The 12,804-nt window shown below is 46.6% G+C and overlaps 1 protein-coding gene across 1 annotated transcript in view; it reads right to left on the bottom strand.

Annotated features, from left to right (window-relative positions):
• LMTK2 (lemur tyrosine kinase 2) overlaps window positions 1-12,804 on the bottom strand; it is an 82,071-nt gene that overhangs the window by 20,897 nt on the left and 48,370 nt on the right. Inside the window, exon 7 of the mRNA XM_082856694.1 lies at window positions 6,399-6,535. Within this exon, the coding sequence (XP_082712820.1) occupies window positions 6,399-6,535 (137 nt within the window). The remainder of the gene's footprint in view (window positions 1-6,398; window positions 6,536-12,804) is intronic.

The raw sequence follows: 12,804 nt of genomic DNA, 5'->3' as shown, positions 1-12,804 counted from the left end.
CCTTGTTCTGCATTAATACCAGATTTATGGCTCATTTCCTAGTATTTTTAGAGTTACCAAGAAAGAATTCTAAATTGGCTAAATTGTCTGAAGTTTTTAAAATAACTTGCATTACCTGAGTAATAGTCTAGTAGCAGTCTCTTTAATGTAAGTAAAGAAGAATAAAGTTACAACTTCAAGCACCCGAAAATAATCTACATTATTAAAAATGTTTGGTTTTTAACTCCTTTTTCAAAGATGTGCAAGCGTTATAAGGAGACCCTTTCCAAGTCACTCTTATTTCTTCCAAACTCCATCCACCTCCCCAAGAGGGAGGCAAAGAGCATATTTTCGAGACTCATTTAAAACAACTTACTTACATAGTTTATTTAAGAACAAGTTAATTTTCAAAAACACCTGATTTGCAAAGTAAAAACTACTTTTTCTAAAGGAACTTCCCATAAAAATAGCAGATTACATTTCTTGGATTTCACCTTTACCCCTTAGAATCTTTTTAATTATCAATTGGCACATGAATAAAAAAGCCACTAAGTTAAAATAGAATTGGATACCTAATTTATAGTTTTAAATCACAAATAAAAGTAATCAGAAGCTGGATTTCTATAGTCCAAAATTTAAAACGTTTGTCTTTATATGACTGTAGAAGACCAAAAACTATCAAATTCTTATTTTCGATGATTTTCATTTCCAAAGCTCACATGTCTGAAATGTAATAATAATGAGAATGAGGACAGCAACAGCTAAGGCTGATGTACTTCAGTGACAGCCTGGTGTGTACAACGACACTGATCCAATCGTACAATAATGGCTAATGTGAGCCAAGCACTTTACACAAGGTGTTTCCCTAAGCACCTGACACGTATTAACTCACTTAATCTTCACGACAAGACTTTGAGGCGGGCACTCAAAGTGTTCCCCGTTTATAGAAAAGGAAACTGAGGCACAGAGAACTGAAGTGACTCTGCCAGGGTCAGTATTTCCGTCCTTCACCATCAATAACCACCACCAACAATCCGTTATTACCAGTCAGAGCACGGTGCCGTGCGTGCAGCTGCTCCTCAATAAACGTGCTGATCTCAATTTCCAGTTAGATGTGCTCAATTCTTCTTTACACTATGTTTACAAGCCGTGTTTTCACGGCGCACCATCCAGAAGACATCAGGCCTGTGGAGGCATCTGGGGAAAACCTCGGGACACCCCTACTGTTATAGACAGTATACAGGCACACGTGGGAGATACTGCGGGTTTGGTTCCAGACCACCGCAATAAAGCATCTCTCGCAATAAAACGAGTCACATGAATTTTTTGCTTTCCTAGTGCATAGAAAAGTGATGTTTACACTACACTGTAGTCTACTGAGTGTGCAAGAGCATTATGTCCAAGAAAGAAAAAACAATGTATAAACCTTAATTAAAAAATACTTTATTGCTTAAAAAATGCCGAAATAATTATAATAAGTAACATCAAAGATCACTGATCACAGATCATCATCACAAACATAATAACAATGAAAAGGTCTGAAATATTGCGAGAATTACCACAATGTGACACAGAGACAGGAAGTGAGCAAACGCTGTTGGAAAAATGCGCTGACAGACCTGCTCAGCAAAGGGCTGCCACAGGCCCTTGATTTATAAAACACCGCAGCATCTGCGAAGCGTGATAAAACGAGGTGTGCCTGCAGAAACTTCCCATCTCAAGGAGAGATGTGGTCCCTGTCTTTTGGAGTGAAGGGAGAAATGGAGGGGGGCCACATGTGGGCAGGAGAATACAAGGCTCTAAGGCAGCCTGACCCTCTGGACCAAGAGCTGCACCCGTGCGGCCCTGCGGGTCCTGCCGCAGAGGCCCTGAGCACCTCCAACCAGAATTTCTGGAGCCCCTGCCAACAGATCCTTCCATTGATTTATGTATTTATTTATTTATGGCTGTGTTGTGTCTTCGGTGCTGCACGCGGGCTTTTCTCTAGTTGTGGCAAGCGGGGGCTACTCTTCGTTGTGGTGCACAGGCTTCTTACTGCAGTGACTTCTCTTGTTGCACAGCACAGGCTCTAGGTGCGTGGGCTTCAGTAGTTATGGCACACGGGCTCAGTAGGGTGGCTCGCGAGCTCTAGAGCGCAGGCTCAGTAGTTGTGGCACACGGGCTTAGTGGCTCCGCGGCATGTGGGATCCTCCCGGACCAGGGCTCAAACCCGTGTCCCCTGCATTGGCAGGCGGATCTTAACCACTGCGCCACCAGGGAAGCCCCAACAGATCATTCTCAACCTCCCCAACACCTGTGTCCTAGGACCAGAATTAAAAGCTGGGTGCCAGCATTCCGGCCGGGGTATGTGAGTGTCATCTGTGGCGGGGCAGCAGGGCGAGGCCAGCAGGGCACCTGCAGAGCCCCTGGCACCTTCCACTCAGGCCACTAGAGCCACTCCAGGACCACCCAGCTGCCTCCCTCCTCGCCTCTCTCCTCACACATGTTTCCTGCAGGTCTTCAGATACAGGAAAGGAGAAGCTTAGATAAAAGATGAAAAGTTATACCTGCAAAAGACCTGCGGCTCTCGTTATAAACGACATTGTGAAACTCTTACACAATTCAACTGTTGCTCTCAGAGAAGGAGGAGGTGCTTCTCATTACCTGAAAACCAGGGGTAATGAGGAGGAAAACAATGGTGTGACTGAGAGAATTTCTTCTAAACCTGCTCCCTCCCTCTACCCCAAACACCCCGTCACCAGAGTACAGTGGCAAAAGCACTGGACAAAGTCAGAGACCTGGGAACGAGTCTTGGCTCCACCGCTAAGAACTGTGTGACTTCGGGCTAAGTCAATTCACACATCAGAGCCTCGTTTTTCCTTGTCAGAAAAAGAGGGGGCCTAACCTGTAAGGGTTAACTCATACGGTTTTTATAAGAATAAAATTTTTTTAAATATGAAATGTTTTCAAAACACTGAAGTGTTATCCAGATTCTAAATGATGGTATAATTCAATTCAAAATTAGTAAAAATAAACACTCTCTGAAGGCCAATAACATGCCAAGCTAAAGAATAGGAAAACGCAAAGGTGTAACTATTTAATGGCAGAGGTAACTCTTGATGTCAATGGCTGGTTTGGGTCAGGAAATACAAACATACCCAGTATATTCTTCCTTCAAGTTGAAAAACAGGTCTAGTGGCAAAGCTGCCAAGCGATCCAGCCCTGAAAGGCTCTAAAGCTCTGGCCCCGTCCCCCTTGGCTGGCAGCGCGCTCAAGGTGGCCTCAGCTGTCAGTGGGACCCAGCTGCGTGAGCAGAGCCACCAAACACAGGAAGCGTGCGTTCACAGAGGAAAGGGGTTCTAAACAGCTTCCCATCCCGAGTCACAAGGAAGCATCACCACTTGTTCTCTGCTTCCCCTGGAATGAGAGTGTACCCATCTCCAGGAGGACTGCTCTCATGGAAACGCCCCAGTGTGGCTGGAGACACTTCCCAAACCATCCTCTCCTCTACTTACGTTACCACTTAGGGTCTCCCAGAGACCCTGAATTCCTGATCAAAAGAGTAACAAACAACCGAAAGTTACAGAATACTCTTCTAGGGCTTGGCCCACGTTACCTTCTGTAATCTTGACCAGAACACTTCAGGGCAAGATTATCCCCATTTCATAGAAGAAACAGGCTCAGAAGGATTAAGGAACGTGGCTCACACTGGTAAAGCTGAGGAGAGGGCACTTAACAGCACCAACCTGCCGTTGGCAGCCACGAAGGTTTAAAAAGAAAAACCCCTACGTGGGTTGTGAAGAGACTCTGCCACTTACCACCTGAAGGTGGGGTGCAGCTCACAGAGATACAGGTAGAGGATTAAGGCAAGAGGACTCTGACATGGCACAAAGACGCAACTCTGCTCAGGGTTTGGACCCCTGCTTATCAAGTCAGCCCCCATCATGCTTCTCTTCCCCGACACACAACACAGCCAGCCCACAGGTCTACAGCAGTCCTTCCTAACCCTCTCACACGTACCTTCTGTGTAAGCTGGGTTATATGAACACTGGGCTCCTGTAACACTGGACACCCACACTCTTAGGGCTGGATGACTTAGTCACCTCGGTGTTTCTCAGCAGAGAGTAACTTTAACTTTAAAACTGGGCAAATCCTACAGAGGTCCTTTTGTGCACAGCTGCCACCTGGGTACTCCTCAAGGCCACCGTCACACAGGTCTCCAGCTACGTGAGCCACCACAAGGCCCACGCCGCGGGCTGGGTGCCCTGTGCACTTAGCTCATTGCAGTGAGCTGGTGGTTTCTCATGGGAGCTGCTCCTTCAGGAAGACTGACAGGCTGGGGACAGGAAGTCCCAGGCTCTTGGCCAGCAGGGCAGGCTGGTGTGGAGCGTAACACACTGGCAGCTCCTGCTGTTTATGCGGCCTTCACGAATGTCACGTGTTTGACTGCAGAAACACAGGCTACCCGAGACCCAGGCATACGTCTCCTCTTAGACGATAAGTAAAAATAAAATTTAATTGGGAGTGCTTTACTAGATCAGCTTCTAGTTGGACGTGTAGGATATTCTATTTTCAACCAACACAGAAAGTCCGACTTTGAGTTAGCAAACACATACTCTAAAGTCCAACTTAAAAATACGCCACTATGTATTCAATATCTTATAATAACCTATTGATATAATGACAAATAATCTGAAAGAAATATATATATATATATAACTGAGTCACTATGCTGTACATGTGAAGCTAACGCAATACTGTAAATCAATTATACTTCAATTTTTAAAAGATGCTATTACGCTGTGCTACCAACAAAAAAATAAAGCACAAAATTTTGCCCCAAATGGAAATTTTACATAAAATATGGCTGCTTTTTAAAATAAAATGAAACAGTTGTCAATGGTTCCAAGAATTTTCTTTACCTTGAGTTTATGCACCTGAATTAAATCCAAACCACGTGAGTAAATTTATCAACTTTATTTGTTCTAAAGTTCACAAGATTCTAAATTAAGTAAAACTTTAACATAAAGAAACTCACAGGAAGATAACAGTTACTCTGACATCTTTGCCAATTTTTAAAATACAAGAGTAGAAACCGACCTGGGCTTTAAACACAATTTCTAGCTGTCTTTGATAACTTTATGTTGCTGATTCTGATATGATATTCTTTTTAAATGCTCCATTCTCCAAAATCTAAAAATTCCTACACCAAGTATTAGGTAATAATCATCTGTGTTTCACAAAAGATTAACAATACAAATAAGCTGGGAATTAACCTGTCATGAAGTTAAAAAACAAAATATAAGACTTCTCCATTATAAAACAAATAGATCTTTATATTTTGAACTTTTGTGTAAGGGTTTCTGCCTTGGGCCTGAAGAAACTCATGATCTTCTGGGTCTCTTAAAAAGCACTTTATCAGAATGATTTGCTCACTATGCAAGTCAGACAAGATAGATGTGTAAGAAAAATGTTAATTTTCCTTCTTCCCACCCTGAAGTAATGTTGAGAATTTGATAGGTATTTTTCCATGTCTGTTCATACACACACACACACACACACACACACACCCCTACAAATACAAGCTTTTTTTTTTAACGTTGTCATAAATATATTCCTGTGCAACCTGCTTTAAAAAATATATAATACTTCATAGACACCCTCCATGTGGGTACACACAGGTGCTCCTTTTCAGGTCTTTGGATTGTTAAGAGTTAAATGACTTAAAGTCAACTAAAGAGACACTGCCCGGTTTTGTCCAAAGACCTGAGAAATAATTTTAAACATAAATCAGAGCTCAAAAGACTATTCACAGAATCATCATCTCAGACAGGACTCAAAGCCCTTTGTTGTTTTAATTACGGAAATTACACTGACGATCTGAACAAGATACGATGCGCTCCAGAGAGCTGCAGCTATGCAAGTAGGAACAGAAAGGCTTGGACAGAAACGTGTTATCCCGACCACTGTGCTGCTCACACACAACCCCCGATCACCCCCAGCCTGGCCTGGGTGGCGTTGGTCGGAGACCAGTGCTGTGACCTTCTATGAGAAGGTGATGTCAGCCCTTCAGATCCCTTCTTCCCATCTCCGGAACGGGAGGTGGGCCACGCCGTGAAAGCCAGCGGGTAGAGCCGGAGCCTGAAGCTGACAGGAGGAGGATGCAAGACCGGAACTGTTCCCTCTGCACTCTTTTGCATTCTTTGAAATTCTGGGACTAATTTCTAGGCCTTAGGCTGTATTAAGGCACTCTGTTCCCCGGGAATTGGTTTAAATGGAGCCCAGCTCAACCCTTATTCTGACACTGGGCAGGAGTGGACACCTTGTTTATACATCGAGAGTTCATGTTACAGCCGGTCCTCCTTGAGCTTCCTGCAGGGCCTCTTCCCACACTTTGGGGGTCAGCAGTGTGGGAGGTGCACGCGAGTAGAGGGACCCACCTGTGCAGGAAGTGCCGCTTGTGCATGGCCGCCAGCCCCGCCGCGATCTCGCACGCCAGCCTCTGCAGCAGCATGGTCTGCGCGTCCCCCCGCGCCGGCTCGGGCTCGCCGCCGCGCAGGTAAGCCTTCAGATCGCCCTGCGGAAACCAGCCCAGGTCAGTTTCCAAAGAGGACCGCGGGAACAAACGGGCATCTCCACACACGCCTCAGCTGACCGAGATGGCTGAGATTACTTATTGGAAATTATTTCGATTTGAGCTTAATAAAGAATAAGCTCACCCCGAGCAAGTTTGAAATTACAAAAAAGCAATTCCAACCAAATACTTCAAAGGTAGAGAAAACACTACTCTCCTTTTAGGATCATTCTAAATTAAACATTAGTTTACCTTTGTTATATAAACACAGAGATAACAACAGTTAAAAAAGATAAATTGACAATAATGCACAATTTAAGTGCAGAAGTACAGAAATTTCCAGGTAACTAAGAGATGAGATGGAGAGTAAAAGAAGTGCCAGTCACACCACCTTCAGGGATCCCAGGAGAACACCACACCACAAAGGCCACCGCCAAAGCACTCATGAGCAACAGAGAGGGAGATGAGGAAAGGAAAACGGGTGGAAGAGGAAGAAAAAGTACTCTCAGCGCCGGTAACTGCTTCAGTTCTCTGCCGGCTTCCCCGGGCCCTGTGTTGCCCAGAGACCACTGCGAGAAAGTGCATTCTAGCCACTCCAGAAAAATTTGTGATGTTAATTTAAATAAGCCTGTTCGAAGGACAGCAGCACGGGCAGGAAAATGGGCAAATTCACATTTAGACACCCAGCACACATGTTTCAACGCCGAGTACCCCACGTATTCGCACAGGACTCCCCTATCTTATCCTGTTTTTGTTTCATGACTTTAATTTTAGGGCTGTATGTCTTGGGGGATAGTGTATCTCTTTTGGGAAATACACTTTTGAGGCAATCTTCCACATTCTGCTTACCACATGATTAAGCATTTACTGATGTGCTTTAATTCCAAGTTTAAGCTTTATATAATCAGTTAATAAAATTTAGAAAGCAAGTCAACAGCTTTCACTTTTCTTTACATCTGAGTCAAAAAAGACTCCAGAGGAAGGAAATTTTTCTCAACCAATTAAAGATTCTGATACATTTCTCATAACTGCTACTGAAGATAGCAAATTCCTCCCAGAATTAAACTTTAAAACACAATATTCCTTTACTAGCATTTGTCCACACTGCATAATAAATACATTCTAATGTAACTTCTAGGTCCACACCAAGAACCTAAATTTGTTTTCATTCCCAGTTTCCATCATCTTAATATGAACGATAATGTTGATATCAATAACTGTTACCACCGGGGCTTTCGAACGTTTCCCAAACACTGTTCTGGGAGTTTCCACACCTGCTGCCCTCAAATAACTCTCACAATTTAAAACACTTTCCAGATGTGGAATAGGCTTTGGGAGGTTAAGAACTTTGCCCAAGGCCACAGAGCTAACAAACAGTGGGGCTGCACTTCTACAGTTTACCAACTTGCCAAGAAAACTCTATTTGGTGAGTGAACCAAATTAGCACGTAGATCAAATCGATTATTCTATAAGAATGAGTGTCCAGTAAATTCAAGCCAATCACACAGCTGTGGAGGAGTCTCCCAAACTTAGTGAACTGCTCTGCCAGGGCAGCAGCTGCTCCCCTCAGGACCAAGGTGTGTGCTCGCCCACGTCACCATCCTCCTATTTCTTTGAGAACGTGGTGCTTTCCCCGTTTGCTCCCCTAGCAATTACAAGCTGCTCCAGCGGAGAAACAGACACCTTTTCTTCCCCTTTAAAAATACATGCCCCTCCCCGTGCCAACCCCACCTTCACCCAGGCTAGGCTCTGTCCAGCATGGGAGTGGTAGGAATAAACCCAGCTTTGGGCAACAATTAAATTAACCCAGAAAAACTCCAACAAAAAGCACCAGGCTACAGGCTGATGGGATTTTCATAAGGTAGTTCATATGGAAACGAAATATGAAAACAAAGAGCTGAAGTTTACTTACATTACCAGTGAAATGACCACTTAAATGCATTTGTCTAACCCCTTTCTTGCAATACCCATCTAAGGAAAAAACTACCCTCACACAAAAGTAGGACTGTGCTGTGCTGCATCTGGCCACTTCTCAAAACAAACAGAAGCTTCAGGCAAACAGCAAGTACTTCCCAAGTGACTTTGGCCATGAAGGCAGGAACGGCAGAGTGGGTGTAGTTATTTTTCAAGGTTCCCTAAAGCATATTCCTTACCACTCACTGTTCTAAAGTTATCTTCTCCCCACAACAGGCCACTCCCCAGATTTCACTAGAAGATAAAGTATAATGAACAGAAGGGGATTTTACTTCAGACTGCTAACGCTCTGGAAGTTTCCAGCTTGACAAACACTAAAGGCCTCTCCCAACCCGCACTGCGGGGGGGCGCAAAGTGAGCGCGACCCCAGAAAAGACGTCTCTAACCTGGGGAGTAAACATGAGCGATTACTGAGGAGCCCATGACTGTTTCGCAAGGATGAGGCCTGTGATGGGTTGGGAGGGACTCTTTCTGTGTTCTAGAAAGAGCCTCAGAGCTCTCCCGGCACCACCATTTGAAAGAAAAATCAGCATAAAATCTTTAATTACAGAAAAAAAATTTATATTATATAAGTACTAAAAATTGACTCATTCTATCCAAAACAGATAAAGCTGTATTTAGATATCTGGCTTATTTTATTTATGTTTTAATGATGCCTAGTGAGTAGACAGGGATTATTACTTTGGTCCATTATTTGAAGAGAAAAACACTGAGAACAGCAATGTATTCTGAACTAAAATAAATTTTCCTTTATCCAAGTTTTAAAAATTTCTCAGATCCTCCCCAAACTGCGCCCCTCTGCAAAATACTCAAAAAGAAAAATGTATGACACTAGATGGCAGCAAAGTGCTTACACTGAGATCTCAGATACCAGAGCGGCCCCTTGGCCGACTTCTTGGACCTTTAGAGGGTTACTCACAAAGGCCCTCATAAATCCCAGCATCAGCTGCCATGAGGGCTTTGGCCAGCTTTTCACAGGACACTGAGAACAATGAATGAACTCCAATACAACGTAAAAACCCAACAAGTAAATAGCTTTCTAACTGAAAAATTAGTTGTTTATACATTTAATAGAAGGATTTGGGAGGAAAATTTATGTTTTTAAACAAAAATCTGAGGACTTCCCTGGTGGCGCAGTGGTTAAGAATCCGCCTGCCAGTGCAGGGGACACGGGTTTGAGCCCTGGTCCGGGAAGATCCCACATGCCGCGGAGCAACTAAGCCCGTGCGCCACAACTACTGAGCCCGTGCGCCACAACTACTGAGCCTGTGCTCCACAACTACTGAACCTGTGCTCTAGAGCCCGTGAGCCACAACTACTGAGCCTGTGCTCCACAACTACTGAACCTGTGCTCTAGAGCCCGTGAGCCACAACTACTGAGCCCGCGTGCCGCAATTACTGAAGGCCACACACCTAGAGCCTGTGCTCTGCAGCAAGAGAAGCCACCGCAGTGAGAAGCCCGTACTCCGCAACAAAGAGTAGCCCCTGCTCGCTGCAACTAGAGAAAGCCCGCGCACGGCAATGAAGACCCAACGCAGCCGAAAATTTTAAAGATTTAAAAAAAAAAAAAATCTGAGTGAAAGGAGGAAAGAATGGCAGCAACAGCCGCATGTGCTCAGTGTCCACGGTGTCCACCGACAAAGTGAAACAGGGAGGTAGGGCGGGAGCCCTGGGAACGCCCCCAGCCCGAGGGTTTCTTAACTCCCTCAAGCCCTCTGACTGTGCCTACTTTTCCCTCCACCACTCGAGTCCCGCCCCGCCCCCCAACATCCACACCTGCACAGCACCTTCTGTTATCACGGATTATTCTCCCTGAGCCCATCCCTTCTCTGCTCAAATACCTCTCAGGTGAATCCCACAAAGAACCTGCAAGCGCCCTCTGCCTCCAAACCCGGTTCCCGCTCCCACCCCACTTCCCTCCCCTCTTCACAGACAGACGCCTCAAAAGCCGGGTCTGCGCTGGCTGGCCTGCCTCCTGGCCCCCCAATCTCTCTCGAACCCCTCGCCCCCCAACAGGCTGGGCTCTAGCTGCTCCTGCTGGGCAGGACCAAGTGAGGGGTCCATTCCTTCCTTCCCCACCGGTCTCCTGGCTTTCTTCCGAGCTCACTGGCCACTCCTTTCTGGGGCCCCTGTGCTGGACCTTCCCCCTCTTACTGGTCTGTAGGCGTCGGCACGCCCAGGGCTCTGTCTGTGGTCCTCATCCCTCCTCACCGTGACACTCATTCCGGGTGACTCTATCACCCTGTGGCTTTGAAAATCATCTCTCATACATTTCTCTGACTCAGACCCCTCCACCTCCTGAGCCCCAGACTCATCTGTCCACCTGCGGACTTGACACCCTTCCCTAGATGCCCTGAGAGGCACCTCAAACCTAACACGCCCAGTGCAAAGCTCCGACGATCTGCTCCATCTCAGGAAATGGCATCACCGCTTTCCCAGTGGATCAGGCCAAAACCAAAGTCCTCATTCTTGAGTTTGCTCTCTCTCGAGACGCCCACATCCAACCCATCACCAAGGCCCGGATCTATTTTCACAAAGAGCCAGGGCCTCAGGGCCCAGGGCGGCAGCCACGTGTGGGGAAGGGAGCCACTGGCAGGGCCCGGGGATGTGGCGCCCCCACCAGCCACCCCCCTTCCAAGCCTGATGATGCTGTGTCATTGCTCTGCACGTGTCCCTCCCGCTGGCTCCGAGTGAGAGACACCGTCCACATGCACCTCTGTTCCACAGTAAGCCCATGTCCTTTCTTTTCTACTCCCGCTCCCGAGTGGCAGGGACACATCACCCATCTCTGTATGCCTGGGAGGGCCCCAGTGCATGGGCTTATGTAACGAACTCATTTACACATAAGACACGGACATGGACTAGGCGTTTTCTGTACAAAAGGCCAGTTCGAAAATGGAGGCTTCCCACTGGTGGAAGACAAACGTACAGCCATTAAACTACCTGATATAGAAGTACATAGAATAAAATTAAGCTATCAGTTAAAATCCCCACTTTGCCACAAGCAATCATGTGACATCAGGCAAGTCAACTAACCAAAGAAGAGAAGACAGAAAGCCTGGTCCTGAGGTTGGGCATGGGTGTGGCCCCGAGAGGCCCTTCATCTCTTGCAGCCCGGTTTTCTAATCTGTAAAACGAAGAAGACTGAGGCAAGAAGACTCAGTGAAGGAGAAGCAAACACCTGAGGCCCAGCACAAGGTCTGGCACAGGTCGGAGCCCTCCCTCCTCACACCGCCACCCCTGTGTGGGCAGCGGACAAGCTTCCCACAGCCTTGGGAGCCCGGGACCCTGCCTCCCTGTCTCTCCTGAGCGGCTGGAGCAAGCCCGGCCCGCAGAGGACTGTGGAAATCTGCATACGACACCAAGATCGCTCCCTTGCAAAGAAAAGACTATCATCTCTTGCTTCGGAGTCCGGTGACAGAGGAAGAAACTGCTGACTGTCATGGGAGATAAGACGGAGTGGAGGTGATCTACTTCCTTGTCTTTACCTGGCCTGCAGTCTGGCCTCCAAGCAGTTGGTCTCGGCTTGTCACCTTTCCAGCTGATCTTTCCCAGCGGATGCCACCCAGCCTCCCCTAATGCAGTGCTCTCTCACCTGGTCCCCACGCCACCCACTGTGGGACCATCTATCGCCCCACCCCCCACCCCGGTCCACACACACAGTTGAGCTACCCTGCCTGGCTCACTCTGTTCCTATGACTCTTTCCTGCGGAAGAAAGTCCATCCACCCACCTGTCCACACTCAGACCAAACACCACTTCTTTTGTGAAGCCTTCCCAAAGGAGCCAGTGAGCCTAGTTAGAATTGCTACACAGAACTACTCAAACCTTTAAATTATGATCAATTAAGAAACTAAAAATGAATAAAAATAACTACTACTTCCTGAGCACCTACTATGCCTACAGGGTGGGCAGTATCACTCCCATTTTACAGATGTCTACACTGAGGCTTAAAGAGGTCAGGTAACCTCCAAGGTGATACACAAGTAAGTGGCAGAACCAGCATCTGAAGGCAGGCCCGCTTGGCTCTACAGGCAGAAAAGGCAGGGTCAGGGTGACTCACCCGTGCTCCTGAGAGCACTGGGCACAGCTCTTTGTACTCAACAGGTGCTCATACATTTCTGTTGAGTGACCCTTACCCCCAAACAATCTTGCCCGCATAGACATGTGAGAGCACAGTGTACCTCCTATGGCCACAAGTTACACACAACACCCTGCAGTGATCTGTCCCCTCACGAACACTGCACCATCAGCAGTACACATCGGTGACTCTGGTCCAGCTACCAAACTCAGAAGAGT

Source organism: Leucopleurus acutus (genome assembly GCF_964270905.1).
Source record: "Leucopleurus acutus genome assembly, chromosome: 16".
Classification (NCBI taxonomy): Eukaryota; Metazoa; Chordata; class Mammalia; order Artiodactyla; family Delphinidae; genus Leucopleurus; species Leucopleurus acutus.
Note: the sequence above shows the minus strand (reverse complement) of the source record. Positions and strands in the feature narration are given on the sequence as shown.